This window comes from Watersipora subatra, chromosome 8, assembly GCF_963576615.1.
Source record: "Watersipora subatra chromosome 8, tzWatSuba1.1, whole genome shotgun sequence".
Taxonomy (NCBI): domain Eukaryota; kingdom Metazoa; phylum Bryozoa; class Gymnolaemata; order Cheilostomatida; family Watersiporidae; genus Watersipora; species Watersipora subatra.
Window position 1 is genome coordinate 52,753,416 of NC_088715.1, and position 26,081 is coordinate 52,779,496.

General features: G+C 36.3%; 2 protein-coding genes and 1 long non-coding RNA gene across 7 annotated transcripts; 1 reads left to right on the forward strand and 2 right to left on the reverse strand.

Moving 5' to 3' along the window:
- Window positions 1-6,827: 6,827 nt before the first annotated feature.
- LOC137401710 (uncharacterized) lies at window positions 6,828-8,065 on the reverse strand. Its single transcript, XR_010979384.1, has 3 exons — window positions 7,982-8,065; window positions 7,510-7,599; window positions 6,828-7,392 (listed from the first exon to the last, which is right to left on the reverse strand). It is a non-coding gene; the product is annotated as an uncharacterized lncRNA (long non-coding RNA).
- Window positions 8,066-8,423: 358 nt separating this feature from the next.
- On the reverse strand, window positions 8,424-14,864 carry LOC137401887 (uncharacterized). The gene is made up of 9 exons (XM_068088362.1): window positions 14,703-14,864; window positions 14,385-14,515; window positions 13,989-14,257; window positions 11,413-11,487; window positions 10,593-10,757; window positions 9,968-10,087; window positions 9,594-9,767; window positions 8,959-9,346; window positions 8,424-8,689 (listed from the first exon to the last, which is right to left on the reverse strand). The coding sequence occupies exons 1-9, from the start codon at window positions 14,831-14,833 to the stop codon at window positions 8,424-8,426; spliced, it is 1,719 nt and encodes a 572-aa protein (XP_067944463.1). The 5' UTR covers window positions 14,834-14,864.
- On the forward strand, window positions 12,941-25,104 carry LOC137401384 (uncharacterized). Of its 5 annotated transcripts, none has more exons than XM_068087703.1 (12): window positions 12,941-13,075; window positions 17,130-17,199; window positions 17,765-17,828; window positions 17,944-18,237; window positions 18,676-18,867; window positions 19,613-19,713; window positions 20,084-20,174; window positions 20,916-21,035; window positions 22,901-23,006; window positions 23,334-23,422; window positions 24,117-24,359; window positions 24,665-25,104. In XM_068087703.1, exons 3-12 carry the CDS (start codon window positions 17,781-17,783, stop codon window positions 24,686-24,688), a joined length of 1,308 nt encoding a protein of 435 aa, XP_067943804.1. In that variant the 5' UTR covers window positions 12,941-13,075; window positions 17,130-17,199; window positions 17,765-17,780; the 3' UTR covers window positions 24,689-25,104. The 5 variants fall into 5 exon arrangements, with proteins under 5 accessions (XP_067943804.1, XP_067943805.1, XP_067943802.1 ...); XM_068087704.1 differs by having other exon boundaries at window positions 12,952-13,012; XM_068087701.1 differs by lacking the exon at window positions 12,941-13,075 and adding an exon at window positions 15,298-15,557.
- The last annotated feature ends 977 nt before the right edge of the window (window positions 25,105-26,081 follow it).

Sequence of the window (26,081 nt, forward strand, 5' to 3'; positions counted from 1 at the left end):
CTCTCTCGCTATTGCTACTAATTTAGCTAGTGTGGATCGTTCATTTTAACTTAATTTCACAATTAAAATCTCATTTTTCATTTTATCGACAATGGCTCGGAAAATATGCAATTGTGATAATCGACAAGTCGGCAGTGCAGTGCAGACCAGGACCATTGTGACTTCACCAGCCCATGTATCTTTTTTTCTTTGAAGCATCGTAAACCCGCTTCAATTCTTTTGAAACAATGTGAACAACAGGCATACTGCTCTGCATTAAGATGTCCTAAGATTTTTGAGCCTATCTACTAGTAGAACTAATGTGAAAGTGCAATTATCTCTCGATTAGTGGCGATCATTAGTGGACCTACGTATTCTGCAAAAAGGATGGCTTGCTCCAAAGGTTTGCCATCTACAGAACTAAGTTTTATAGTTGTGCTCACCTGAGAGTGAAATTTTTTTGGCGTATGAGGAGTTCTTCTTGTAGTCTATTTCTGACATCAACTTGACACAACCGAGAACGCGTCTACTGTCTGAAAATACAAATAATATGTTGATTTAATTGACTTATTTAGCCTATGCTACACTTTCACCACACAAGTCTTATTAACCATCAAACTGCCGGATACATTCTATAAAGTGGGTTAATTCAAAGTGCAGAGTAGATGTAGATATTATATTATAAATACTGCCCTGCTACCGCTACCGACATGCCAAGATAACTTCTGGTATATCTCTATTTCCTTGTTATGATTACCATGCTGATCCGAACACACGGGGTTGGGAATCCAAGCGGTGACCTGTCATATCATGAACAAAATTTCCATAACTGGCGTCAATTGATATATTTACGGGCAACGAAAATGCGGCCTCCTTGCACAGAATTGGAGGTTCAATATTATCTACCCTTGTAAAAAGGGGTAAGATACAAGAATATCTAATAAAAATTAAGTTTTTTTTAAAGTTTTTAATCACAACTAGGATATTGCAATGGGAGTGGTCTGCCTAACCAAAGATATTGTTATTTTTAATTTTAAAATATGTCATGAAAATTCATACCGGTATGCCATTTATTGCATTTATCACTAGCAAAGTAAATGTATAAGAATTACCAACAATAATGACCCATGCTCATGATTGGATTGAAGAACATTGACTGCTGTGGAAATGTTTTTTTTTAATTTAAAAATATATATTTGATGTGAGTAAAGATAGCTCAGAGTTTTCATGCAACTCTCATTGAATCGTGAGCGTCATTGAGTACTATGATATTACAATAACGATTGATAAGCCTCAAAGTCAAATCCTAATATAAAGCTAAAATAAAGCTATGTCTTCCCAAACCACAGTTAGAAGCTCAAGTCGTTTCAGTTACATAAAAATATCAATGTAGGCCTAAAGATAATAAATCTATGTTCTTGAGTTAAAAAAAATAGGATTATCTAAGCGCTTACTGTCGGCATCACAGGTTTTCTGTTGGTATCCTTGATCCTCCACTTAGCTTATCTGCCACACATTTCCTGGCGAAATCTGAAAAAATATCACGTCTCATACAATGTGGCTTTAACTAGTATACATATAGTACAGGGTTAATCTCATCGGAACTTCAAGTGAACACTGTGTTTTTTCATGTTCTTCAGAAAGATAGAAAATTTTTAGTCATTATTCGTTTGGAAACAGCAAATAATTCTAAACGGTTGTCGCAGAGCATCTTAGAGAGGGTTATTATATTTGTGCAGTTTGGCGTTGGATTGGATGTTGACAGCTTTTTGCCACTAAGGCTAAATTTATTGCATAGCTTTCTCAACAAAATATTTAAATTATAAAAATCATAAAATTATAATAATAAAGCGGTGCTGTTCACAAACTAAGAGACGCAATGGTATATAGCTTTATCCTTAGTGAAATCAACCTGCATAGAAATTTGTATAATACTGAAAGTATCAAGGAGTTGTCAGCACAACCACATTACTTTCTAGCTTGTAAGATCCAAATGGAGCCAAAACTGACGGTGGCAAGTCAGTCTGGTGAAAACACATTACATATTGCAGCCTTATATCTCTGATGTTGGCATGCGATATTTTTTCTGATACTGTCAGCACCGCAACATTCCCATATTCTCAATGGCAATCAGCTGTCGGCTTACCTACCCAAACTGCAACACTGTTGGTAATGCAAGTCATTTGGAATTAATTAGCCTGGACAAAAATATCGAGTGGTAAATTTAGGAGGTACTCCTAACTGCTTGCTCCAAAAATAGCTAGGTAACTCTGTTTAGAGGGATATAATATGGTTTATAATATAAATAATTAATAACAGAATTGCTATCCCATGAAGAATAACCGGTTAACTGCAACGGGCGTGTAGGCTAACACAAAAGGTTTGTCAAAGTTTTTTGGATCCATCATACCTCCTAGCCTACACTGTGTTGCTTATTCAATAGTACAGACACCTATAATCTTACTGGCCCTGACTATTGGTGTAAAACAAGCTAATACGTTTGTTAAGAAGGGACAAGTCATACCGTTACAAATAGACCCTTTCGCTCTTCGGCTCCATTGACTCTTTAGGGTTCTTGTAAAACTCTGTAGGCTTACGATGTCATAGACAGGTGTTATTTGCCCATTGATCATAAATTTGCTCTCTGATGGTTCACTGAAAAAGTTATAAAACCTGTATTTTTGATGTCTCAAGATTATTTAGCCTTTATTACAGCCGCAGGGGAAAGCAGTTCAGATTAGATTTTTAAAATTACTTAATATTTGGATTTTGGAGTATTACTTTTTAGAAAAATGTTATTTGAATTTCGGTTATATACAGCAGTTGCAGAGATTATTGAAGGCCATTAAATAAAAAGAAAAAATAAGGTGTTTTGGTATAATAAAATAAATTTTAGTGAGACACGATTAGCCAAAAGTGGAGGGTTTTAATGGTCGCCAAGTCTGATTTTTAATTTTCTCTTTGGAATGACGATGTTTAAAGAACACTCCTTCTGACATCAAACTGGCTTTTACCGATGAAAATTTTAATGCTTCTTTGACAATCAACCACTTTCAAAGTGAGTTATTCGCGTCGTCGGGTATTCGAGAACTTCTGAGATATAACTTTATTTGACGCCAAGGTTGGCTTTATGAACGAAGCTTTCTTAATGGATTTTATATAATGAAATGGTTTGGTGCCGTTTTGCTGAATAACAGTGGTCTGAGGAGATTTCAACTCATAGATCCCACCAAGGCTTATATTAACCAACTCATAATCCTTTTATGGCCAAGCTAGGGTAACAATAGATATAATAACAGTTGAGGGAAATCATAAACTCACAAATGGCTGGGAAACTGTGGGAAACGCACATTGAATGAATGACCTTACAGTGTCAGTAAAGATATTGTCAACAAAATAGGAATGAGCGCCAACCATAGGTGCCAAGTAACCGTGATTTGAAAAAGTGAGGTTTTTAGCTTTTTTGGATTTAAACGACTGAGGTTCATACCCTACACCCTGTAAAACTTTGAATGTGTGTCTAAGGACTTCTCTCATGCCCTCTTTCTGATAGTGTATGACACTCTGTTAATATTATTGAATAAAAAAATAGCTAATCGCGTGTGGAGAGGAAAATTTACCCAAAATATCAGAAATATCCTTCTCAAAAAGGGAGACATGGCAGCTATGGCGCCAACCAAAGTCCAAAACTGAGTAACCAAAGTTGGGATAGATTATAATCATTAAAACTGCTCCCAACACTTTTCCCGTAATATAAAAAAGCTGCTATGTGGATTACCAATTGGCATAATTTAGAATTAGATGCATGATTAGGACTATTAATTAGTGGTTTAATCCCGCCTCATAATGAGCCTCATATTCTCTTCGATGCAAGATTGTAGAGCAGCTTCCTTGATGAGTCTACGGAGATTCGTTGAGGAAACGAGCAAAGTGATGGGTGCGACAAATTTCATTTTTCGCTTTTCATTCCTCACCATCCACTTTGAGGAAAATTCTAAAGTAATATTTTGTCGAAACAATTATTAATAGCAAAAAGCTGTTTACATAATGCCCCACTTGATTATTGGGAAATATTTTTGTATTTTTCACGGTAGCCTTCATAAAAGCACTGAGACTGGAGTAGGTCTATTAGACTTTGAGCTTTCGGAGAGCCATTTGTGGTTATCAGTAAAATGTGTCTACCAATTGGTAAATTGACTATAATTACATGCGTAATCAGACCTATTAAAAATAAAATTCAAGTAAAGCATAAATAGGCTACTTAGTTTTTGTGTAACCTGTGAAATTTAAACCTTTGCTCGAACTTCAAGGTGCTGGGTTAGCCTCTCAAACAAAACGGTGCAGCATTGGCATGCACAACTGATGTCACAACTTTCAAAGTTATTTTATTCAATTAAAAATCCTATTCATAAGTCTTCATTCAAAGGATTATTTTAATTGTCCTAAGCTAAGGTAGAGCTCTATACCTCCATCTCTTCTATTATACTAGCCATATTGAGTGGCAACAAAATTTAGAGTGAGTAATAGGATTATCATTATGGCTAACCTGGCACCACATTTAAAGTGAGTTATTTATGAGTTATTCGCGTTGTCGGGTATTCGAGAACTTCTGAGACATAACTTTATTTGAAGCCAAGGTTGGAGTTATTGACGAAGCTTTCTTAAAGGCGAGAGACATGGAAAGTATTTCGGCACGGTTTTGCTGAATAAATGGTCCACAAAACACTTAGCCTGTATTAACCAACTAATAATTTGTTTATGGCCTAGCTAGGTTAACAATAGATATAATAATAACAGTTGAGAGAAATTATAAACTCTCCAATGGCTGTAGTTTAAGTGACATAAACTGTTGGCAGTTGGCTGTAGTGGCATTCCATTGGGTGGGTGGTTGATAATGGAATGCCACTACCACCAAGTGCCAACAGTTTATGTCACTTAAAGTTAAACTACAATGACTTAGCCTGGGTAGGCTCTTCTGTTGAAGAGCCTACCCAGGCTAACAATGACTGGGAAACATATTGAATAGGATTTTGAGTTAGCTAAAAAGCCGCTAGTCTGTAAGGCATTGCTTTGCTGGAAAAGATATTTTCAACCAAATAGTAGTTGATGAATGTCATCCAAAAACGACTTAAATTTAAATAATCAAGATTGGAATACATCAGTGATAAATATAATTATAACCAGTGTTAGAAACAGATTTACTTTTTTGGGGAAACACTGCGAGGCGGAGGGGTACACGTCCAACACTGTGGGAAAATCCACTTCGACACGCGTACAAAAAAGCTCAAATTACAATTTTTACAAGAATTTTTCAGCAAAATAATGAACTGTACATGTATATCAATAAAAATAGATAGAAAACATCACTGTATGATCCAGATCTCTTTGTCGTAAAATGTTTTGTGAAAGATCTAATAGCAACAAAAAGGAACAACACAAATAACTGATTACAAATCAGGGCCAGGGAATGCACCTATGCCGAGTTTATCTCCTTTGAAAATATCTCGGGGTATTGATGTTGCTGTGTATTGCTGTGTATTGCCTCATGCCTAACCCTGCTGATTAAACTATTAACCACTCAGTCATAACCCTTTCTAAAGGTATATATAAAAGACCATAAAATTATGTTAAACCAAAACAGTTCAATCTTGGTCATAGAATTTCCTTCACTCACAGCAGCCGCTGCTGACATTTTCCATTGCGGACATTTTCTACATAGCTTTGACACAATCGCAATATAGCTAGACCATCGGCTATTTCTTAGATACCTTTTAGGCCATGGGTCATAATACAAAAAGTATCATTCAAATATGGACAAGAAGTCGCCCATGAAAATAGGAATCTAAAGCAGGCTGTGCTGTGAATCAACCATCAGGTCGTAATCGACTACTCTATATGATGGGTTGTTATTAGCACAGCAGTACGGATGATGGAAAAGTCACACAGCTAGGGTGTTAGTAGGATAGGCTATAGTATGAAGCAAACTTGATTTGTTGACAGTGAATACAATAAGTTGCACAGAAGGGGTGGGTGGGGGGGGGGAGAAAAATAAAAATGACTCATTTCGAATCGCTTGGTTGTGAAGTGAGAGTGTGTGATTTCACAATGGGCCAGAATGTTCACTAAGTCGGCATAAATACTTGTGACATGGGTATCCCACAGAAAGGGGTCTTACCCATTATCTACGAAATGACCATGCAAATTTTAGCCACACCACAGCCCAATTTAAAGAACCTTTCTTAAAATCTTCAATCCTCTGCTAATATAAAACAACTGCGGCCCGCTACAGCAGAGTAAGTGTACCGAATTTGATTCAGGATGTTTAGAAAAAAAGAGCGCCAAAAGTTTTGTGAACTCAATAGCAAGCTGAAAAGTAAAGGGCAAAATGTATTTTAGAGGGCATTAGGCAACATTGGCTAAGACCTAAGGGAGAAATATGCCTTGCCCTTGCCTTGCCTACTAAACAAAGAGGGTTCCTTTGTTCTCCCACAATGGGAATTTTGGAACTTATTGTGTTCATTGTTAGAAATTCAAATACCCTGTCCTGTTATGAGGTGCACACACTACATTCAGCCTACTTGCACTGCCCAATCATGTACCCTAGATAGTTACTTTTAAAGATGCCTCAAGATTGTTAAAACAGGGTCTGAAAATATGTAGTGTTTGAGCTGGTCTTTTGTTAGATCTTTTGTGGTCAGTATTTTTCGCTTCAACATGTTTCCTCAAGCATGGTGAGAGCGTCTTTCTTTGACAATAAGTATCAGAATGGGGTAGGCATACAAGTTTTCCGTACGTTGAACTGAACCTTTCAACATAGAAACATGAAAATCTCTGGGAAGTAAAGTGAATGACAAGGTCAATATAATATATTTCAAGCTGAACCAAAACCTAGACAATACTCTCATGCCCACTAGGTAAAATAAAAATATAAAGCTACGACATCTGGCTTTAAAACAGTAGGCCTCCCTACCAGAATCGACGGAAATTAATTACAAAAGATTTTTATAACACTAATCAAAATGTATAAAAACTTAAAAGCATTCAACAAGACAATTTACCACAGCTCAAAGTATTATCCGTCTCTACAGGAAAAGGGGCGCTCAAAACCGGATCATACGGTATCAACAAATTCAGGATCAGAAAAATACCTTGGCTGAATATAACAAGCGGGTTGAAATGGCGGCAGTTTATATACATATAATGGATGGTGGTGGGGTAGACTAGATACCAGCCGCCAAACAAAATTTCCGGTACATTGCAATTTGTGAGCGAAGAGCCGAGCTTCAAACCATTCTGCTTTATATTCTTCTAGTAGAAAGGCTGTAATATAGTCATTGTTAGCCACTATTTGCAGAATTACTCCATAGGTATCGCTAGCTAGACGAAAGGCGTCCCCAATGCTATATCTAAAACCTACAAAGCAAGACAGTGTAGAATAATCTTTGTGTTTTGAAGATTTGTTTATAAATAAGTGATTGAATAACAATAACAGTTCAATAGAGCTTACTTACAGCGTATCCCATTACTTACCAGATATTGTGATGGTGTTGCAGCATTGTGTGCAATCTCCCAAACTCTCCTGGATGTGCTCAGGTGGTTCAGGACTGTCTTCAGCGGTGCCTATCAAGAAAAAATTATCTTACTCAAAGCCTGTTCGATAAGTTAGAGCAGAAATTAGCCATAGCATTTAACAACAGCTATCTGTCTCAGGTGACAAAAACCAAGTGGATGATTCCTCAGAACACGTTACTGTAAAGCAGCGATTTCAAAACTCGATGCATGAGAACTATCAGGAAAGCCTATGACTACTGCACATGGTGACCGAAAAGCCAGTACTCCGATAGAGGAGTACTCTGATAACAAAATGACTCCAAAGTCTTCAGACAATACCTCAAAAGAGTACCCCAATTTCTAGAAATGTTCAGTAAACTAACATATTTCCATGCACGCACCAACTCCGTTACTCGAACACTATTGAGATATCAGCCACTGCAATACTTACGTGCGCCCTTGGTTTTGGCATTGTTGTGATGCAATACGCCATGCACATTGGCATCTGCCCAATCATGGCAAAACTCGAGTTGGTTTCTGTTACTTAGACTTAGCGGCACATTCTTAAAGTTTCTCATGCGTAATGATTTGAAGAACGCATGTTTAGCCTCCATCCTTAAGCACCAGGTTCCTCTTGGAAGACCAAATCTGGTAAACAGTTACATAAAGTTACATGAAGTTTAAAGTTTTTATGTGACAACTGATAATTACATAGTAAAATAATGCTTGAGATTGAGACATACTTTTAAAAAAAACATCACTGTAAAGTGGGATGCTGAACCAACCGACATACCGCAGCCAGCGGACCGCTTGCCATTAAATTGGAATGACATGAATCATGCTATATATATTTATACTGGCCTGATAAAATTATAGAGTTTTTGCCTGAGAACTCACTTCACTATGTAGTAGGGGATGTGTACCAAGTAATGCATCTTGGGAGTAATGGTGTGAGCTCCATATACGGTCACCCAGGTTTCTAGGTATAATTTTATTAGCGTTGCGGCGGTTGTAATCTGGTCTTTGTTGAACGAATATGCCAACAGAACGGAGGTAATTTCAACCATCATCAACAGCAGTCTGTATTCTGGAATCTCTTCAATATTGTGGCCAGCCAGTATTAAAGGTAGAAGAAAGCCCAAACAGATAGTTTGAGTTGCTGAAAAAAAAGTTATAGATTAGATCTACAAAAGCATAAGTTGCGTGAAAAGGAAAAATATATCAAAATTTGAAAAACTATTTTACCTTATTTCTTACACGAAGCAACAAACATAATAGGACTTTAAAAAAATGCTAAAATATTGTAGTGGTTTAGATTGGGAAAGTCGCTCCACAAATCACCAGTTTAGAATTTAGATCATTAGCATTCCTCATTGACTGTCGAAATCAAACAAAAACGTATTCAACTGCAGTAGGCTGAATACGAACCAGATTGACCAATTTTTCCGGTGTCTAGTCCATTGAAGCAAGATCTTTCCAAGCTACTGGGTGCATTTTTCTTGTCGTCTCCTCTGTATGGAAAGTTTTTGATGTGTTCATTCAATGACGATATAGAAATTATTCGGTTTTCCAGTAGCCTAGATACGAACCCCTTTATGGCATAAGGAAGAGTTCCTTCGCACACAATATGCATAATGTCAACAGGAATGCATTGGCAAACATCAAATCCATCGATCTTATCTAATATGGATAGCGAGTTGATTCCGTATCGCTTTGAGTATTCTACACGCTGCCGAGCAGGCATCTCTGGACCGAGAAGGAGACAGTGGCGACGGTGACTCTCTATGTCTCTCAGTCTAAACTCCGTGTGGTTAAACTGTAGCATGTTTAAAAGCAATAGAAAGCAATACAAAGTTTCGCATCACACTGACGAAAAGAACTAGAAATTCAGAAACTTAGCAACCACACACTAGTAGCGACGTGCGACAGCATTAACATAATCCCTGATTCAGCGCACGGAATAGCTTCTATTCAAGATAAAAGTCTTATGATAAGTGCATAACTAAAAAAGTTAACACAACAAGCACACTTCTGCAATAAACTGTATACCATAACACACAAACCTGTTGGATAATCTCTTGTGAGCTACCATAACACGTCCGACATTTCATGGCTGCCCCTCCCACTCCTTCTTTAAACCCTGCTACCATATTGGCTGCTGGAGTGTCGCCAATAAAAAAAAGCAAAGATCCTTTATAGATGTCCTTTCCGTCCCGATTCACAACTTCAATACCATCCTGAATAAAAGACATAGAATCTTTACTGTTTTATCCTTTTCAAACAATGGAATAAAATACATTTTCGATCATAGACTTTTCATAAAGAAACTCTTTCACTAGCCAGAAAAGAGGTCAAATAACTTGAAGTTTAGATTCATTGCCAGGCTCTAGCTCCGGTTTTCAAAGCTAACCTATTACTATAAGAATATTATGATTACCTTCTTGAGTACATTAATTTCCTCGGCAAACTTTAGAAGGATAGCTTGGACTCCATATTCCTTAACGTCAGCAGAGTATGCCACAGCAAACAGGTGTATGAATTTCAATTGGGATCTGTGCTGAGGCGGGACATTCAGTAACGTCCAATAGAAAAGAGCTAACCATGAAAAACACAACAGTGTGAGATATGCTGTTTAAAAAAAAACAAATATTGTAAAACCACGAAATTCTGTTCCTGAAAACATGCAGCAAAATTCCACTTTACCTATCTTGTGCTTTTTTCTTTTGGAGCCAATTGGATTCACCTAGAAAAATATGACGATTATCAAAAGAATATGACCTCAAACCAACGCATGTGATAAGGATCAACAAAAATGAAAACTATTGAGTATTTGAAAAGCCATGTACGACGGTCAGTGATGGGACCTGAACATCTGCATGTTGACACAACCGAAACATAAATGGTAAATTTATTTATAGGCCTACGCAGAATTATGCCCAATTCTTCTGTGTTAGATGAGCACTTAAATTTGAGAAGGCAGTAGTCGCCAATAAGTTTTGTGTAGCATAGTTGAAGGGCTTTATGATCCTTAAATCAACACACTTTTATTTGAGCTGACATACCACTTCAATATCATCATAATAGGCTGCTACCATTATCTTTTGCCCGTCAGCAAAAAAGTCAGAATTCTGTGCATAATCAGCATCTATGCAGTCTTTGATTGCCCCATCTGGAGAGAATATTGGAAACTGTACTACATTCCGGATTTCTGGACTATCTGACATTATCTGCAAACAGATGAATGAATACATGAGAACATAGACTAAAGCTTTTTTGCATAATTTTGAAAGCAAAATGTTGGTTGTACTTTTAGCATTTAGTTAGGTTCCATGAGGTGATGATAGTTGGTCGACAATGTTGTGTTTCTAGTCAAAGATGACTCAATTTCCTCATGGAACCCTATTGTGTGATGTTTATATTTGTCTGATAAATTAGAGCAACTCTTCAGGGTGACAAGTGCTTTATTGTTCATTGCTATATTGTTGATGGGAACAGCTAAGGCGCTCTTTGTTTACATAATCATTAGCAAATTAGGTTTACAAATGGTCTGAAATAAAGATATGTTCAGTACAATGGGAACATGGCCAAGCCAATTAGCAAAATAAGTCACTATAAATAAACTCACTAACTGTAGACCAACTATCAACCTAGGGAACCTAACTTGTTACACTAACTTAGCTGTGTCACTGAAAAAAATTTAAAGAGCTAATCCTGAAAAAATTACTTGTCCATAGCCAGTTCACTAACGGTAATTAGCAGGAATCAATTCTTATTGAAATCGCAGAACTATGACAAGCGCAGCACATTTGACAACCTTTTTCATATATTTTCTCTCAGAAGTTATCTTGCATGTTTGCAGTTATTAAGCGCACAAGTATTTACCTGGAGAGTTGATAGTACGGATACATAGTAAAATGGTCTTCTAGCGGTGTTGTTGTAGCGAATTGGAGTCGATTCCTACAAGCCACAACACGACATTTAGGTTAGGATACAATTAATTGGTTGGTGTACACTTTAAGGAAAATTCAAACGAAAGAGGCTTATTTCCAAACAGGCTTTTATCATATCTTTATTTCTCTAAACACCCCAATGGTTCCAAGGCAAGTGATCTAATGTGAATATTGTCAATTGACTGCAATTCAGGGGCGTATTTGACAGGGCACGAGTTACGAGTTTTCGTGAGTGAAAATTTCACTAGTGGGTCAAATAACCAAAACTCATTAGTGAGATCATGTATTATTGCATAACATAACAGTACCTCTTTGTATTGCCTTAACATGATTAAATCTAGTAAAGATCACAAAGGAGATTATGAGATAACATGTTGCTGTCATTGAGCCAATCGACATTAGTTAGTTTTGTTTAAATCTCTAGCGCCATCATAATACACTGACACATAGATATATAGTATATAGGTATTGGGAGCTAAAATAATATAAAATCGTCAAAAGTTAAAAGCGAGTACATATACAACTACAAATCTGTTTTGTATGGTTAAAAACTTGATATAAAATCTAGTTTTTGACCATACGAAATACATTTGTAGTTTTATACGTACTCGCTTTTAACTTTTGACTGTTTTATATTATATATTATGTTCGAATTTTGGTTATTTGTGGACTCAGTAGAATCTTGCAAAACGCTCTGAAATGCTGTAAATGTTCACCATTTTAGAAAAAAATTTTCCGGGTGTGACCCCCGGACCCCCCACTGGAAGGGCGCTCGGGCGCCCCTCCCGGACCCTCTCCGCCAGCGCGCTCCCTCAGCCGCTGCGCGGCCTCAATCATTCAGGATAACTAGTGGGTCAAATATATTTTTTAATATGCCCCAGGACTGCATTGACTTTTTATATTACATATTTGCTATGATGCTATCACTCCGTGACAGGGGCTATATTCAGCAATTTTCAACACACTAGTTTGAAAAGATTGATCAAGAATGAGCCCTTATTCTCACTATTTTGCCATAATTAATATATATTATGGCATAAATATCATGCTAATTTTTAAATTCACTGCATAGATAACCCTTTATTACTATGATTATGATTCACAGTCACAGCATTGTTCTTTTGTTTACATTACAATTATCACACTAGAGATTTCAACACGAAAACTCGTAACTCATGGATGCTAATATACGTCCATGGACTCTGTGACACTAAAGCATTAACCCTCTCACCCCTGATGCCAACTATTTCGGGAGAAGTTGTTCACACTTGGGCCTGAAGCCAACACTTTCGGGACACTTTCTGAGTAACTTTATTGATACTCCTTTTGTGTTTATCGTTTTTTTATAGCTTTATTTCGAAAGATAACAGTCTGAGGATTGTTTTGATACCAGAAATGTGGTTGGATAAAAGCATTTTACTAGGCAAATCCTGTGATAGATTTCAAACTTCAACTCTGGAGGTCGCCATATTGAATGCGTTTGCCGAAAGACAACGGCTAAATCTTACAATCTAACGTAATAATTAGTTCAGGTGAAGAATTTAGCAGTGACAGTGATCTACAACAACACTATGACCGTTTATTAGTAGCACAAAGTGGGTTTCAATTGCACAACATCAAAATTACTAAATAGTTATAACTTTTAAATTTTTCGAATAAAAAAATTTTATTTGACAAATCTTTTCACAATTTTAGTTGATAAAAACGATACATTATATTAGTTTTGTACTCCAGTTGTTTGCATCTCGTGTTTATTATCATAACTGCAATAAATGTTGTCCTTATAGAATGTAAATATGATATATAGACCTTATATACCAATTGATTGAACAATGGAACGGAAACTACATTATGCCATAATATTGCGTATAGGCTCATAATTTCAGTTCTATTGGTTAGAACTCCAAATTTTTTTTTGCAACTTGATGATAACACCTTTTCTTGTTATCCTAATATGTTACTGAAGTGTTATCAACCAAAAAGCTGACTTGTAGTAGCAGCCAAACTTAGACTTTTCGATTTCCAAAAAATGTATTGATTTGAATCTTATCAATAACATCCTATATAGATTAACCTAATGTGTATATGTTAGTATCAAAATGTAGCTAAGAATGTTACCAACAAGTTACAAAAAACTATTTTCATTTATCTTGAACGCAGCTTTATTTATGCTCAATCTAACACACCTCACTTTATTAAATATTGAGTGTGAAAAATTAATTAGGCCAGGGGGGCACTCAACTGGAAAATAATTAGGGCTGAAAGGGTTAACTAAAATGAAACACTGAGTGATCGTAATCTTTTAAAAACTCCCAAGAGTTAACGCAAGAAGAATTATAGGCCTATATTATACTCTTTAGTTTAAAAATATTAAGGATTTGATCAGCATCTTTTCCGAATTTGCTTTGTATTCTTAGATTATAGGCAGCAAACAGCTAGATAATTTTTTTGATTCAGTGTGTCAACTAAAATTTGACTTTTTTTAGTACAAACACATTAAGAACTCACAATTAGGTTGAACTTCTCTTTAAAGTATCGCATTCTAGTGTGTTGAGTGGCTAGACGCGTGAATCCATGACAGGGGAATAAACCGCCAACATCTATTCCATGTTCTTTTTGCACTGTATCCGTTAACAATCGTTTCTGTTCATTCAACAGCTCAGTGACAGTGGAACCAATCTTTTCAATGTGTACATTGGGAATATTACTTGTTGCAAGACTTAGCATAAATTTGGCACAGTTCTTCTCCAGTGAAGGAGGTCTAACAGTTTGCTCATCTGAAACAATTAACAAGAATAAGATTGCGTTTTATTGTTGACTGGCATGTCCATTTTGAGAAAAATATAATTTTAGGAAGAATGTGCCAATAGTGTCTGAATTTCCTGATAATGAGTTTATACTTACTGTTACGATGATGAGGAGATTGCGGATCTGGGTCTAAAACTGGCTCTACAACTGGTTCTAAAGGCATTGATTCAATATGAGTTTCAGTGTCCTTGTGTTTCCTACGAACGTGCCTTCTATAACTGAGATAGCTGTAAAACAAGCAACTACCATTCAGTGTATTTTAAATTGACAACCTATCAGGCAAATTGATTCCAATGGGGCTTTTACATTATGGTTAGCTCAATTTCAAAACAGAACCCTTATCATATGACATGACATTTATTAGCCAGATTTAAAAATACCAAATAGGACTTTAGGGCCAACTTCATATCATACCTTCCGTAACTCATGCCGCAGAAACATGTTATCCGAAACCTTGGATCATGTTTATGAACTCGGATGACATGGAGAGTGAAGACTTTATTTGAATTGTGAGAAAATCCACATATGGAACAGCTATAAAGCATTTCCTAAAATTGGAATATTAACAATTATTCAAAATACCAATGGCTCAATGAGAGCAAGTGTTACTAACATTTCAGAGGACACTTTGTTGAAATAACAAAATAATATCAAAATATCCCTATAGTCTGATCTGTTCAGAAAGAAAATTGGCATATTAGAACACTTATTACAAAAATTCAACATATATCCTATACAATTTCTTGCCTAAGTCGGAATTCGGTACAAGATAGGGCAGTTTGAAGTGAAAGTCCACTGGGCCTCCACAAGATCCAGGATTCGGGTTCGCAGAAATATATTCAACAGCAGTATCGTCAACAACATGTCCTAAAACAAGTTTTAAAATTGCAAAAGCAATCTACCATTTTTTATGGACTAATCTAAAAACTCAGATAAAACTTATTATCAAGGGTTATCATAGGCAAGACAATAACAATGTGATTGGTTGCAATAGACCAATAGCAATGCAGTCATTGTTTAGGCTGAAAGCTTGTCCAATAAAATATAGTAGGCTTGGCTATGAAGAGAGAATACTATAATTTTGGTGTAGTTGGTTCATTTCAAGTCAGAATACTGTATCGTAACCGTTGAACCTACAGTACTTTGGCGTTTGAATCCGTTGGGCTAAGATTTTTAGCAATAGCCGTTACAAACTTTCTGCAATAATGGAACAATTCAAAACCCTTTTTGAAGAGATAGGCGATACAGCGGCATACGAAATATTACTTGGTGAGTATACGCTACATTTATAGTTTGACTTGATCACTAAAATTCAACGAGATAATTTTTATTTTATATACTTTGGAAGTAGGCATCTACTAAAGTGCCCAATGTTGAACAAAGCGTAAAATATATTAAAATAGAATTCGTTTAAAACATTTTATTACTAGTAGTTTCATACCCAACGGGTAATCATCATCAGAATCAAAATCACAACTATCTAGGATTAGACAAATGAAAGGTGTAGGCCTAAGTTTCTGAATTGAAATCAAGACCTTGAAATCAACCTAAATTAAAAGGCTCTTCGCTTTATTAAGTCAAGTTTCAACTTTCTTTTAATTTACAATCCCTTTTTATAGAAAACATGAAACAATAATATTTTTTACTTTTGTGAGAGAGGCCTAATCGCTACATAAAGTAGTATGTTTGAGAGCAGTCACCCGAACAGTAGAAGATCTAAAGCGTACCTATTTATATGCAATGAATGAATATTATTTATCATAATTAAATAGATAGCTATATGCATGCAGGGAGTTCTTGATGCAGGCCTATGCAACGCAACAGACATATTGATAGGAGCAAGGAGTTGTATGTATCCCACATACAACTCTTTAGTCTTTGATAGAAGTCATGAAGGAAATTTTGTTTGTAAGAACATTCAGAGGTTTTCAATTGAGAAAAGATTACTGCCGACACAATTCAAGCCTGGGTTATAGAGTAATTAAAATTTCTTGTTTAGGCCATAGAGTAGTTAAAATTTCAAAGGTATAAAACACAATGCCTATGTAAGCCTACTAAACAGAGAATAGAAAGAAGGCCAAAGAAAGAAGTAATCTTTACAATCACCACACTTCCAACATCATTCGTTTCAAATCTTGTGTTCTTACCCTTAAATACATTTGTGTAGCCAACTCCTTGGTGCAGCCAGCCAGCATTTGAATAATTAATTTTTACACTATCTTGTTGACTACTAGTACTAGCCACAGCCACAGCCACCCACCCCACCATCCATTTGTGCCTGGGTGGCTGTGGTACTACTACTAGCCTAGAAAAGATTGAAATATAATTAAGACTTAGTAGCCTAGTAGTACTAGGCTGCTAAGTCGGAATTATATTTCAATATTTTCTTTCATTAACTTTTACTCCAACTAAGGCAACTAAATTCTGACAGCTGTAATCACAAAAAAGTTGCACCTTCAGTTACTCATTAGTGTCACTTTATGGTTGTATGGTTGTATGGTTGTCAAGTTATACAAATAAATGAAATACTTGACTCACTGTATGAGCATAGATTTGTTACCAGATACGCTATTGGCTAAGAATATTCTAACGAGCTAATTGAAGCCACAATGAGTATTCAAAGGTTCTTCAACATTGGTGCCCAAATCAATGATTTAGAATTAAGTTGGAATGATTAGGTTGTCACTATTTTTTTGTAACTTTGAATTCAACTCTAACTCTGTGAGTCTGTGGGGGCTGCTGCTACTGCTCTCTCTAATTAAGGATATAAGTTAACTCACTAGGAATTATTTTCCTCCAACAAGACTGGTATGGTTTGATTTTTTTATGAATTCATTTTAGATAATGATATCCTTGATGAAGAAGTGATACCTGACTTGCAACCAGAGCAGCTTCAGCAGCTTGGTGTTGGGTGAGTTGTCTTTGTTTGGTCTGATAGACTACGCGATCATGGTATTCATGTCTATGTTATAACCTCCGCCAGTTGGTTGTTCAAATCACAGGCCGGCCAACGTGTTCGGTAGCGCTCGGGCGGTGGTGCTCGGGCGAGCACCACCGTCCGAGCGCTACCAAACACCTTGGCCGGCCTGTGGTTCAAATAGAAATTAGGCCTACTTGCAACTCAGCTTCTTTTTGCCAAGGAGTTCTTATTGCCAAGGAGTACAAAAATACTGTCTAGGCGAAGAACAAAGATCAACTACATTACCTCCCCAAATGGATTAGTTGATAGCTAGGGTTTGCAATTTGTTTTAGGCTTTAGCAATGTCAATCATTTTTGTTCGCCATTTTAACTTGTATGACAGGAAGAATTAAGAATTGGCTAAGAATTGCTTATGATTGCATTGCGTTACGTTTTTATGTGGATCCAAAAAGACATTCTGAAATGGCCAGTTTTGGATTTACATTTACCTATGCTGTAAACTTTACTAGTAAGTATTACTATGGCATTATGTTAAGTATGTGAACTTTCCTTATAGCTCTCTGGGGAAATGTATGAAATACCTACGAAGACTCAAAGAGCTTGTCAAAAGTGTTCAAAAGGTAAATTTTACGTTCTTCTTTTAGCAAAATTTAGCTTGATTATTGTTGAGTATAATAGTTTTATGCATATCATTTATATCGGAGGCGCCTCTATTATTGGTCTTTGCATTTTCAGAATAACTTACCAAGTGCTGCCCCCTCTGTTGCGCTTACACTACCAACACCTAATGAAACTGCTTCAACACTCGGCGCTGCGGTCGCATCACCACCTGCTTCCATGCCGGCCACACCTAGACCTGTGGTTACCACACCTAGACCTGTGGTTACCACACCTAGACCTGCGGTTTCAACACCTTCCTCTGCTGTTTCCGCTATTTCAGGATCACCTGCCGCCGAACCTATTGCTTCAGCCTCTGCCACTGCTGAGGCGACTGTTTCAACACCCTCTAGCTCTCCATTGTTTATGCGAGTGAGTAACAGCAATATACTGTAAATTATGTTGTTGTTGTTGCTGTTGTTAATATTTATTGAGGTTAGCTAGAGAAAATAAATCCTGTCGACCTGTCTAAATTCGTTGGCTGTTCTTTGGCTGTCGATAATGTTGAATTGATTGCACAACTTAAATTTGTAATGTAAATTTTTACGTACATTAGACCTGCTAAGTATGGTGCTGTTTGAATTGTTGAATCTTAGTAGGTTAGCCTTGATTGAAAGCGCTTGTAATGGGCAACTCTTGGTAGTCACACTTTATCGTTCGAGCAGACACTATGCATTTTACACTGCAGTATTTTCTGTCTATGAGAAAAACTCCGCCTTAGGCAATTAATTAAGTAATTTGCCTTAAAAGTTAATATACACTATGGCTTTTCCCTATAGTAAGTAAGAACTCAGTTTTATTGTTTTATAGGAGCTCAATGTACCTCAATTTACTGGACGAGAGACCAGGAAAATGGTTGTACAGGCGATTGGGGAAGCTAATTGGTCCCATAGTCACAGCAGACCCAACTACGATAGTGTGGTACTAAAAGTCCTGAGGCAATTTCCAGATAAGAGTGACATCTTCAAAGACGCTAGCTATACCGAAGATAAGGATTGCTACGTGAGTTTTTTTTATAATCGTGAATAGGTCTACTTACTACCGGGCATGTAGCCTACTGTCCTGCAGATTCATTTAGCAATACTTGGCATTGGCGTGCAGCTTTCCACAATTTATTATACAGAAACTTACATCATATCCGTTATCCATCAAGGGTTATTTCGTGTATGTAGAAATTTTCTAAGCATTTGACCCTCTCAGGGAGGGAGAGAGATACCTAATGCTTGTTAAATACCTGTCGGAGTTGTCTACTCTGTCATTTATTTTCATGCATTCACTATGAATGTTAATATGGGCTATTGAGTGATATTTTCATATTTATTATGAGAAGTGTAATAAGTGATCCAGAAAATGTAAGCCCTTCCGTTGATATTTATGCAACTGAAACTGAAATGATTGAGCTTCTAATTGTTGTTTGGGGAGGCATAGCTTCATTTCAGCTTTATATTAGGAATGAAGGGTTAGCTTTATTTTTTTACTATCATAGTAAACGCTATGAGCCAGTGTAATCTAGCGTTGATTTGCATAACCACCATTGCAAGAGTCCAAAGCTGGGTAAACTTTAAATTTGTTTCAAGATGATTGGAAAATGTTCTGTCTGATGGACTAGAACTGAGCAACTCTCTCTGGTTTTCATGCTAGCTAATCTATACACATATGATATTTTTATACTCCCTTTTTAGTTTTGTAATCATACTATTTTTTTGCGCATCTATAGTTTATCAGGATCTACATTCTTTGCTTGTAGAAGGTTTTCAAAAGACAGTTATCTTGCAGCGTAAGAAACAAAAGAAGCTACTATGCGAAAAAACAAAAACTCGATCAAGAACCTGCTGCTTCGGTCACCGGGTTCGTATTTTACTTGTTAATTCTCCTCTTTATTGTTGACGTCATAAAAATAATTTAAAATTTACCGTTTGAGATGAATAGTCAATCAGAATCGCAATTTATATTGACGTCTTAGGTTTTGATGATAAGCATTATAATATTGTATGTTTATGTATGTTATAAGCATTATAATATGTTTTTTATGTATGTTATGCTTTTGATCTTTGTTTGAAGTGAATCATTGTAATCTATTATCCGCACATCCCCCTCCCTTTGCAAGGACAAATAGACATCTCAATGTTTCATAAGATTTCTACTCATATAACTCATAAAAATGCGACAAACACTTTGTCTTCTGTAGCCATAATTTTCATTTTTTAATTTCTTACAGGGATATAGTGGTGAGGGCAGAGGCACTAGTGGTTTCTCCGAGCAAGGAAAAGAGGAATTTGCGGGTTCAAAATCTTGACACAATTCCACAGGTAAGGTAGCATAGTTTACTCAATAAGAGTATCAGGGGCTAGCGGTAGATAAAAATTTGTGATCCTCATTGTCTGCGTTGGAGTTACCCCCACTATAAAATAAGATCGAAGTAGCCGCTTATAGTGGGTGCAACTCCAACGCAGACAATGAGGATCACAAATTTGATCTAGGCTAGTGGTACTAATTTATAACCAACATCTTGTGTTGCTTTCAGTAGATCTCTTAGGTGTGTGCAGCTTGCTTTATTGTGTTTTTAAAATATATGAGGGAGTCTTGATTATGCAACAGCCTTTCGAGCGCCTTTTGTTTCATCCGCTAAATGTTTCAAGTAATTTTTGTTGTGGTATTACCATTCTTGTTATACATCATTGTTGCTAATGATCGGGCTCCACTTTGTCGCCGCCAAAATCGCTTCTAAATTAAAGATTTGCTTATATTTCTAATGGCAGCATTCACTGACAGTCGCGTTTCGAATAATATTATAATGAGGCATGGAGTGTCAGTGTCACGGCTTTTAGGGTTCCACTTCTTTGAAAAGGTGGACATTTTTCTAACAATCTATTATGTAACCAGTTATATACTCCCTGATGGCACGGCTAAACTTGATTATTGTTGAAATTTTTATGGTAACTTTTCACCCTTTATAGCAAGTTGAATAAAATTTGTAGTTTTCGTTGATGATGCCCTAACTTTAACCACAGTAAACTATAAGAACTCTATAATCAGTCTTCATATTGCAGAGTGCGGTAAAGGAGATGCTTCGTCCATCATTGTCTATTAGGAAAGAGGCTTTTAAGAACATGAAAGATGGTTGGAGTGGCATGGTTGTTGAGTGGCCAATTTATGGACAGGAGGCTTTTGTAAGTATTACTCTCCAAAATAACATGAACTTTCAAAATTTTGCCCATTCTCCCAGTATCCTATTTTGAGCCCAGGTCTCACGTAGTGTTTTAGTGGATTGATATTAAAAAGCTACAAGCGAAGTCTTTGCAATACAACCTGCACCGAATACCAATTTGCATGAGCTGAAGATGGCTACCTACTTCCAAAGCACAATTTTAAATAAACTTGACTAGACTCGTCACTCTTTATAGTTTCTCAAAGAATAATGTCTTAGTCTTGGGATTAACTGAAACTTTAAATGTTATATATTATTGGAGACCGAGTTGAACTGAAATTCATTGCAAGGGGAAAATTCCAGTTAGTTTCTCTCTATGGAGGGAATTTATAATATGTGCACAGTAATTTATAGTTTAAACGATGGATGACTTGCCGGATTATGGTCAATTTCGGCAGTTGCCTGTCCTATCTGGCCACTGGATTAAACGATTGCCAAGTTTTTATTTAGCACTATTCTGGCGCAGCATTGAACGTAATCCTACCACTGAGCAGACTTACTGCCTATCTATTAGGAGTTTTCTTCTCCATAATCAGAGGATAACTTTATGGTCTTCTAAAAAATCTTCAGCACTCTACTCCCAAATATGTCTTTGGCATAGACTTTGAACTATGTTTTCACTGAAAATGTATGGCATACCTTCTCTAAGTCAGAATTCCTAGCCTGTTTTCTTAGTAATAAGCAATTTCTGAAAATTTATGAGCAAAAAGTTATGAAGTCTAGATTTGTTGGCTATTTTTTAAAAATAAATATGTTTGGGCCCAAAATCAAAGGAATAAATTTCAAGAAAGAGTAAGGTATTGTTTTACTATTATGTATTCCACTCCAACTTGCCCATGTGCATAAACCATTATTGTTAGTATGTGTTTTCTATAAAATTGTAGTTTGGGCTTGTAACATATTCCTGCTGGTAGGACAGTGTTTAATCTAAGGTGGAATAGGGAGAGGGTTAGCCGGAAAACACGACAGCCTTGCCGTGTTTTCCGGCAAAGAGATAATCCTGCACCTCTAGCATTATACAGGCAAATTATGGCAAATCACAGTCAGGGATGTGATTCATAAGCTAAAAAGTTTATTTTAAGCTATTTTGTATTAGCTCCGAACGCTGGCTTACTGTACGCTATTCATTGCCTTCACCATTTAAGTATACCTTAGGTGGTATTTTTATCTATCCACTTCAGTATATAAACACATTTATTTCATAATTTTATGATTGAAATGCTGCCTCGGGCTTTTGCTCAAAGTACTTTGTCAACGACTTCCGTCAGCAAGCTAAAATGAATTTTGGAAATCACATGCCTGCTAGTTATCCATCGTTTAAACTACACATATAAGACAACTCACATTTCTAGCTTCGATTTCATTCATCTGACCCTATGCGTTTAGGTTTTTACATTGTAATTATTACTATCTAAGTAGGCTTCAGCATAATTGAATTTCTAAAAAAATTTCGGCGTTGTGGTCAGGTCAGATATGTGTTTCTGACTGGACATCTATCTGACCACAGCTTTTAAAAATTCACCACCAAAGTTTTTTGATTATATAAATAATATTGTCAACTCGTATTAAGTTTGTTAAAGGTCTATATCGTTGAGGGCTTAGAATTACTTCATGTAAGAGCAGTAAAGTGGTTCATTGAGGGTCATAACTAGTTTTTATTTACGGGCAAGTCGACTGAATGTCGATATTTCTTGAATTCTATAGATTTGCTACAGGAAGAATATTGAAGATAAATGTTTGTACTTTATTTCTCGCTTGCTAAAATGTCTTCTTCTTTCAAATTAGCGTCGATATTTTGAAGTTGCTTATTTTTTTATTGCTTGTTAGCTTATACCTGAGCTTGAGCTCCTTCTGAATCGGGACTTGGATTTGGACGCGTTGGGAAAGCGAGCAGAGGATTTGTTCATGGCTGCATGTCCAAAAGAGACTAATCGTAAGTGTATTTATTATCTTCAAATTTACGTACTTTCTTTGCAGAACAATATGTTACTTTATGCGCTAGCAACGGCTCAATTATCAAAATAATATCAACCGCCAAAATGATATAAGTCGGAGTCGGGTGCCCATGATTTTAGTCAGTATTACTGGCTTTTTACCTCACGATAATAGTAATCTACGGAGTTTGTCTCACCCTATTTTCCATTCCAATGCTTTACATGTGCAGCAGCTTAAACAAGAACTAGTCTCTATTGTTGGAGGTCTTACCTGGTAGTGTGTAGTCAAAAAAAGTTTAAATATAACAAAAATACTTTGTTTGCAGCGAATGATTATGGATTTGAGAAACTGGTGATCGTGATTGGAAAGCGCCTTGGAGACAAAAAGATGCTGGCCGAAACACCCGAACACAAAGTGAGTGGATTTCTTAGTTCGGTAACTTATTAACGTCATACATTAGGCTGACTATTGGTTCGCAACTCCAACTTAGCGTGTTAGAGGTTATTAGGATGTTTATACAGGAATGTTGTTAACGTCATAAATTAGGCTGACTATTGGTTCGCAACTCCAACTCAGCGTGTTAGAGGTTATTAGGATGTTTCTATAGGAATGTTGTTAACGTCATACATTAGCCCGTCTATTGGTTCGCAACTCCAACTTAGCGTGTTAGAGGTTATTAGGATGTTTCTATAGGAATGTTGTTAACGTCATACATTAGCCCGTCTATGGGTTCGCAACTCCAACTTAGCGTGTTAGAGGTTATTAGGATGTTTCTATAGGAATGTTGTTAACGTCATACATTAGCCCGTCTATTGGTTCGCAACTCCAACTTAGCGTGTTAGAGGTTATTAGGATGTTTCTATAGGAATGTTGTTAACGTCATACATTAGCCCGTCTATGGGTTCGCAACTCCAACTCAGCGTGTTAGAGGTTATTAGGATGTTTCTATAGGAATGTTGTTGACGTCATACATTAGCCCGGCTATGGGTTCGCAACTCCAACTCAGCGTGTTAGAGGTTATTAGGATGTTTCTATAGGCATGTTGTTGACGTCATAAATTGGCTGGACTGGTTTCGGCTCCAATCTGACTTACTTTTTACTGTTTTAGGTAAGCCATTCTCTTCCCCACCTCAAATTTGGGAAACTCTGTGTGGATGGGGAAAAGTTAAGCGTTAGTGAGGACCCTCTCGTCCTGCTAAAACTTCTGGCAGTATTTTACATTGGGGACATCGAGTTTGGCGACGCCAAGAAGTTTGGCCAGCTGCTGGAGTTTACCTTCTTGGGCTCCAGCACCGTGAGAAAGGGAAGCAAGTATTTGTCTGTCGACAAATTTATGGAAAAAATGAAGCGGGTGAGTACCTAATGACTCAGCTATGCTAGTTTTATATCTGTCGAAAAACTAAGTAGGATTCGAATGAATTTCTATGGTAGCAATTTATCATATAATTCATGAGAAGAGAACTCCAAAATGTAACTTTTGGCGCAAAAAACGATTTCAACCAGTTGTAAAATCATTGAAACTAAAATTTCCGAGAACACTCATATCCTAAACTCATTGGTCGAGCTTTTTGCCGTCTTCCTAGTCTTATTTTTAACGTTTATTTTTCATGTTGGAATTATCATAAATCATAGAAACATTTTTTTTCTCTTTTGCAGGAAAGCCGAGCCGACGATGAGTAGGCGAAGAAAAGCAAGTGCCGGCAAAGCCTGGAACGCTATAAGTCTAAAACATAACAACAAAATTCATAGAACACAATTCACACGAAATAGTAACCTTTCCAATCCAGTATGCCAAAGTGACACCACTTTTAGAGCGAATTATTTACGTGATTTGGGGTTTGGGCTTACTCAATGGATTTTATGGAATCGTGCTCTCTTTTATATTATTGTAGATAGTTTTTTTTAATTATTATTCTAAATCGATCTTGATCAAACAGATGCTGTGTGTTTTTCGAGTTATTTAGTGCTTTTATTAAATGGTGTGTGTGTTTTTCGAGTTATTTAGTGCTTTTATTAAATGCTGTGTGTGTTTTTCGAGTTATTTAGTGCTTTTATTAAATGTTAATAATAAATTATATATACTCGCTGTTTAAAAATATCCTTGGCTGAAAAAAACGCAGAGCTGTTTGTAAAGTGATTAAACTTGTAAACACTTGCTGCGTTCAAATTTGACCCTAAAATATAATGCGCCAAGCGTGTAAAACCAGGTTGCAATGCTAAATGCACTCAGCGTGTGAAAATCGTCTTCGTATAGAAAACTCAGTCAATGTTTAAAAACTGCAATTTTTAAACGCTAAGTGCGTACATATTTTGGTTTTATGATTAATGCACAGTGTGAATAGAAATTGCCTTGAAAAATGACCATCAGCAGTGCGTTAATTTTTAGTTGCACATCGCATAAAACGATGAATAGAAGTGTGTTTTTATTGAATGAATAGCGCATGGACATTGCATAATTTTCGAGTGTGTAGTTTTTCAGGTGCATTGAAAAATGACCATCTGAGGTGATTGAATACTGCATAGATTTTTTTTACAGTGTACTTGCTTTCCGTTAAAGATCGCTATCAAAACCATTCTACATTACACGCAACCAACTTTCAAACTGTGTATAGTACACAGTAGCTTGCCATTTTACTTCTACTTTTGCATTTCAGAGTTATAATAAACATATTTCCTTATCGTTGTTGGTAAAATACATACAATACAGTAGGTTAGGCCTACAGCTTAAATTAATATTTTTTTATCGTTGTAAAACAGGTTTGAGATAGTAGTAGATTAGGTGTGATTTTGTGTGTGATTAGGTGTGATCTATTATTGTATTAAACCAAGCTTTTCAAGCTATTTCTAGAACATTTCTATTTCAAACAAGTCTCATTTACACTATACTCTGTCAATTCCTGCTGAGAACTACTTTTTCAACAACCAACAGTACCCTTTCTTTTTTCCATTATCACTTTGGTTGTGGGCTGTATGACAGTAGAATTTTTAGTATAATAATGACAATTATTTTATTAATTTGATACAAAATTTGACAAAGTTTTAAAAATTGATGTTATATACATCTAGAAAAGTA

What these genes read in the sequence shown, in the direction of transcription:
- LOC137401887 (XM_068088362.1), bottom strand. Translation starts at nt 14,833, where the DNA reads ATGCTTTATAGCTGTTCCATATGTGGATTTTCTCACAATTCAAATAAA. An exon ending in CCGTACTATCAACTCTCCAG is followed by an intron (nt 10,758 to 11,412) that starts GTAAATACTTGT and finishes ATCTGTTTGCAG; the next exon opens with ATAATGTCAGATAGTCCAGA. An exon ending in CACAAGAGATTATCCAACAG is followed by an intron (nt 9,347 to 9,593) that starts GTTTGTGTGTTA and finishes AACATGCTACAG; the next exon opens with TTTAACCACACGGAGTTTAG.
- LOC137401384 (XM_068087701.1), top strand. Translation starts at nt 15,494, where the DNA reads ATGGAACAATTCAAAACCCTTTTTGAAGAGATAGGCGATACAGCGGCA. An exon ending in GCTCTCCATTGTTTATGCGA is followed by an intron (nt 18,238 to 18,675) that starts GTGAGTAACAGC and finishes ATTGTTTTATAG; the next exon opens with GAGCTCAATGTACCTCAATT. An exon ending in CCGAAGATAAGGATTGCTAC is followed by an intron (nt 18,868 to 19,612) that starts GTGAGTTTTTTT and finishes CTTTGCTTGTAG; the next exon opens with AAGGTTTTCAAAAGACAGTT.